The sequence below is a fragment of the Entamoeba nuttalli genome, assembly GCF_000257125.1.
Source record: "Entamoeba nuttalli P19 unplaced genomic scaffold asmbl_2319, whole genome shotgun sequence".
Classification (NCBI taxonomy): Eukaryota; Evosea; order Mastigamoebida; family Endamoebidae; genus Entamoeba; species Entamoeba nuttalli.
Window position 1 is genome coordinate 1 of NW_008575231.1, and position 5180 is coordinate 5180.

General features: G+C 25.4%; 3 protein-coding genes across 3 annotated transcripts; all 3 read left to right on the forward strand.

Annotated features, from left to right (window-relative positions):
- On the forward strand, positions 1-1385 carry ENU1_019190 (importin alpha, putative; the record flags this gene model as incomplete). Its single annotated transcript, XM_008856944.1, has 1 exon — positions 1-1385. A coding segment is annotated over one exon (1385 nt), but the record flags the coding sequence as incomplete, so codon positions are not given.
- Positions 1386-1620: 235 nt separating this feature from the next.
- ENU1_019200 (hypothetical protein) lies at positions 1621-3036 on the forward strand (the record flags this gene model as incomplete). Its single annotated transcript, XM_008856945.1, has 1 exon — positions 1621-3036. The coding sequence occupies one exon, from the start codon at positions 1621-1623 to the stop codon at positions 3034-3036; it is 1416 nt and encodes a 471-aa protein (XP_008855167.1).
- A 192-nt stretch (positions 3037-3228) lies between these two features.
- ENU1_019210 (MA3 domain containing protein) lies at positions 3229-4638 on the forward strand (the record flags this gene model as incomplete). The annotated part of the gene is made up of 1 exon (XM_008856946.1): positions 3229-4638. The coding sequence occupies one exon, from the start codon at positions 3229-3231 to the stop codon at positions 4636-4638; it is 1410 nt and encodes a 469-aa protein (XP_008855168.1).
- Between the last annotated feature and the right edge of the window lie 542 nt (positions 4639-5180).

Consider the following 5180-nt stretch of genomic DNA (forward strand, 5'->3'; position numbering starts at 1 on the left):
AAGAAGAAGAAGAAGAAGAAATAAAGAAAATAAAACAAAAATCAGAAGAAACATATTTTAACGTAAATGATAAACAAATACAATTACTTTTTAATGGAATTCAAAGTGATAATTATGAAATTATAATTCAAAGTATTAAAATGTTAAAAGAAATTGTTAAAAAAGCACCAGAAGTTTCAAATGAATTTGAAACAAGATTATTTGATATGATACTTATGACAATAACTATTCCTCGTATGTTACAAATATTTCAAAAAGCTATTGATAATGAAGTTAAAATGAATATACTTTATATATTAGTTAATGTAAGTTCAGGAAATACTCAACAAATAATAAAAATGATTCAACTTGGAGTTATTGAACAACTTCTTCCATTTATGTTAACAAATCAATTTAAAAGAGATATTTGTTGGGTATTTGCGAATTTAGCATCAGAAAATGTAAAATTAAGAGATGAAGTAATGAATAGAATAATTAATGTATTATTATGTCTTATTAGAGATAATACAGAACAAGCAATGTTTGTTGAATGTACAAGACTAGTCTCTAATTTATGTTCATTTACACCAAAACCATCATATCCTATAGTTATTCATTTTATTGAATATCTTATCCATGCAGCAACATTGAATGATTCAACAATTGTATCACAAGCATTACTTGGTTTGGATTATTTATGTGAAGAATCAACTTATTGTCAAGAATTAAAACAACCACTTTTACCACTTTTTATTAAAGGAATTAAAAGTGGAAATGAAGAATTAATGATAGTAGTATTACAATGTATTGGAACTTTGATTTTAAATGATAATACATTTGCACAAGAATTAGTAAATAATGGATTTATAAATGAAATAATAACTATTTCAGATTATATAACTGATAAAATTACTCCAATTCTCATGTATTGTTTAGCAAATATTGTTGCATGTAAACAAGGAAATGTTGGTTTACTCATTGTAAATAGTAAATTATTTAAAAATATTCTTGTTGAAATAAATACATCACCAAATCATGATATTGTTATTGAAGCTGGATGGGTATTAATTAATGTTCTTGCTGTTATTGATGAAGATGTTATGAATAAAATATTAAATATTGATGTATTTGATTCATTTTATAGAATACTTTCTATTTCATATAGTGGAACATATGATATTTTATATTATACTTTGAAAATAATCATAAAAATCCTTGAGGTTGGAGAAAAAGAAAGTCATTTTCATGGATTTAACTGTTATCAAACAATGTTAGAAGAAAGTAATTGTGTTGGGTTATTAGATGGTATGAAAGAAGACTGTATTTTAAGTGTAGAAAATCAAGAACTTATTGCAGAAATTGAAAAGTATTGGGAAGAAGACAATAATCAAATGGAATTGAATTAATTATTAAGTCTATTAGTTTATATCTTTTATTGAAGTATTATCTTCTGACCTTTCTATTTTTTTTAACTTCTTAATCTTAATCAACAACTCCTTTTCTAAAATTATCTGGGTTATTAATAGAAAAAATCCTTTAAAGATAATACTATCTAAAAATAACTTGGAATATTCTTTATATCTATAAATAATGTTGAAGAAAAGAACAAAACTAAAACAAAAAATCTATAAAAATAGAAAGATGAGTGACCAGGAAAAGGATGATTCATACACTTTGACTGATGAAGAAACAAACAATGAATTTACCTCTGTTGAGAATTCAACACCTAGTAAAAGCCATTGTTCTGAAGAAACACTAAAAATTAATAAAAAAGAAAAAACTATGGAACTAGTCCAAGAGAAACAAACGTTTACAGGAAATGACCATCTAACAACACCACCAATACAACCTACTACAAATACATTAAATGAACCAGAAAAAAAAATAAATGACCAAACAAAAAAAAAGAATCAATCTCATCATCAAGAAAAGTCATTTACAAACAAAAACGACAACCCTAAAACAAATGGAATTAAAGACATTTTTAACCAACAAAATACTAAAGAACAATCAGATTATTCATCTTCAATTGAACTACTTCAACCACCTGTTGCTTTTCCTAAGAAAGATGATAAAATAAAAATTGGGAAATCAAAATCAGAAAAAGAAAGAAAAAGTCTACAAAAAGACTTATCTTCTACAACAACTTTTCCGAAACAAAGAAATCAAAAAGAAACAATTGGATTATTACAACCACCACTTCCTATACAAACAATAGGTCCAACACAAAAATCTAATTCATCTCAGAAAAGAACTTTCCAACATATTGTTCGTGATATTATTAAAGAAAGAGAATCTTGTCGTACATCATCTTCAATTGAATGTGAAACAACAAGAGATATACCTAGAGATATTTCTAGAGAACAACAACGAATGTCTTTAAATCAAAATCTTAATCATTATAAAAGAGAAGAAATTCTTAATGTTTATCCACAACAACCTCTTCAACCAACAGCACCTAAAAGAATGTCTACATTTAATACTTCTTTTCCTTCTGTTGTTCAACAACCAGAGATGTTTTATAGACAAGAACCAATTCAAATAAATCGAACAATTCAACAACCACAAATAGGACAACCAATTTCATTTAACCAAAATATATTTGAGGTCTATGAAAAATATTTTATGATGTTTGGAGCATTTGTAGAATGTTGGCCAGATGATGCATTTACACAATACTCAAAACAAGTTGTCAAGAAAATAGTAAGAGATTATATAATGAATCCTGAATTATTTCAAACATGTCCATTACATATTAGAAATCAAATTTATTCATATACAGCATTAAAATATGTATTAAATCAAGTGAGGAAAGGGTCATATGAATTACCATTTGAACTTGAATTAATGTATAAAGATGGATGGGAAAGAAGTTGTGATGTATGTTTATTAAAAGAAATGGAACGGTGTGGATTATGTTATTTTGAAGGATATGTTCAAAATGATTGTATTAATTATGTTTTAACTCAAGTTATGAAATTAAGTCAAGAACAAAAAATATCTTTTATTCAACAAAGATGTTCATTTTTATTAAGATGTATTATTTTAAAAAGGTAGAAGAGAAAAAGTAGTTAGAAATGAATTTCTTTTGAGTATAAAAAATTCAAAGGAATGTATTGATTTTAAATCTTCGTATAACATTTTTTGGATATTAAATTATTTTTTTCTTAAAAAAAAATTTTGTTTTTTATTTTAGGGTTTATTTATAAAATTTTGTTGTTCTTTGAATAATCAAATATCTTTCACATTATGAGCGAACAAGAAGTTTTGAGATTTGTACGTGGACAGTTGAATAGAATTTCTGAAGGTACATTAGAAGGAATTATTGGAACAGTGAGTGGGTATTATCAACAATATCCAAAAGCTTTTGTTACACAAGCTATTATTACGTGTTGTATAAAAACAATAAAAGTTATGTCAGATTTAACAGAACAAGTGTTATTATTATCTGCATTTATTTCAGGAATATCTGGTGCAGTAGAAATTGGAATTTGTGGAGAATTACTTCAACAACTATTTCAAGAACCACCAACAGGATCAGTGGCAGTATTTTTATGTGGATTATATTATATGAAAGTAATTGATGAGAAATTATTAGTTGAATTATTAATGGAATCTATTGAAAAGAATAACTTTGATATAGTTATGGCAATAATTCAAAATGGAGGAAATAAAATAAGAAGTGAAAATCCAAGATGTTTAAGAGAAATGTTAATAAAAGTTAATGAAGTAATAAAAGGGAAAGAACTTAGTGTAAAAGAGAAATTTGTAATTGAAAGTTTAAATGATTTAAAGAATAATAAATTAGTTGGTAAGAATGAAGTTGTACTTGAAAGATATAAAAAAATTATTGGAATTGTTTGGAAAAAATATGGAGTTACTAAAGGATTTGAATTAAGTGTTGGACTACAAAATATAACTGATAAAACAAATAAATGGTGGGAAGCTGGTTCTGCACATTCAGAAATGTTTGTTACAGCATTAACAAATCAAGGAGAAAGTGAAACAGTTGCAAAAGCAAGAGAACATCATATGAACACTGAACTTAGAAAAGCAATTTTTATTGCATTAATGGGTGCAATGGATTATGTTGATGGATATCAAAGAATACTTCAACTTGGACTCCATGGAGAACAAGAAAGAGAAGTTGTATTTGTTTTAATGTATTGTTTAGGACAATCAAAAACTTATAATAAATATTTTGAACTTATTGCAGAACAAATTATTCAAAAGTCTAAAGCAAATAAATTTACTTTTCAAATTGCATTTTATGAAAGAATGAAAGACTTAGAAAAATATGGTGCAAGAGCTGTCATTAATTGGGCAACACTTCTTGGTGTATTGATTTCAAAAGACTTTCTTGGACTAAGAGTTTTAAAAGGAATTAATTTAATTGCACCAACTACTATGGAAATTGTCTTTGCAAGAACTGTTTTACAAAGAGTTTTAGGAGATGAGTCAATGGAAAATGTTACAAATGTCTTTACAAAACTTATCACTTTAAAAGACGTTGATTCATTGAAAATTAGAAAAAGTATTCATTTGTTTTTACTTAAAAAAATGGGAAAATGTCAAGATCCTTCTCAAAGACATCTTATTGAAAAAAGAAAACAGATGATGATTAAGTTACTTAATTCATCTGTTGATGCATTAATGTAATATTCTTCTTATCATTTATGATTGTTTTAGTATTGAGTTGATTAATGAATTGTTTTTAATTCAAATTAAACTCGTTTGTGTTTTTTTTTGTTATACTAAACAAATATTTTATTCAGACTAATTGAGTTATATTCAAGAAAGTCTTTAATTTCTTAAAATACATTATTTTCTTCAGTTTAATGAAATAAAACTACTTGGTTGTGACTTGTTGGTTTGGTTATATTGTTTGTAATTAACATTTAATAAGTTATATCAATGACACAGTGTTTGTGTTTTTTGTCTTTTTCTGTATTGTTTTATTTATTCACATTGAACAAGATAAATGTTCATGTTGAGTTAGTGTTAAGTTAATGACATTCATCATATAAAATGAAATCTAACATCAATTATATTGTTTATTAAAAATAAATATAGAGGAATATGAAAATTTGATATGAACCAAGTTTAGTCTTCAATGTATGTGAAAAAACAATGGTTATTTGAACTTGTTCATAGTTGATATTGGTGTTTGAAAAGAAACTAATAAAATACATTTATATTAT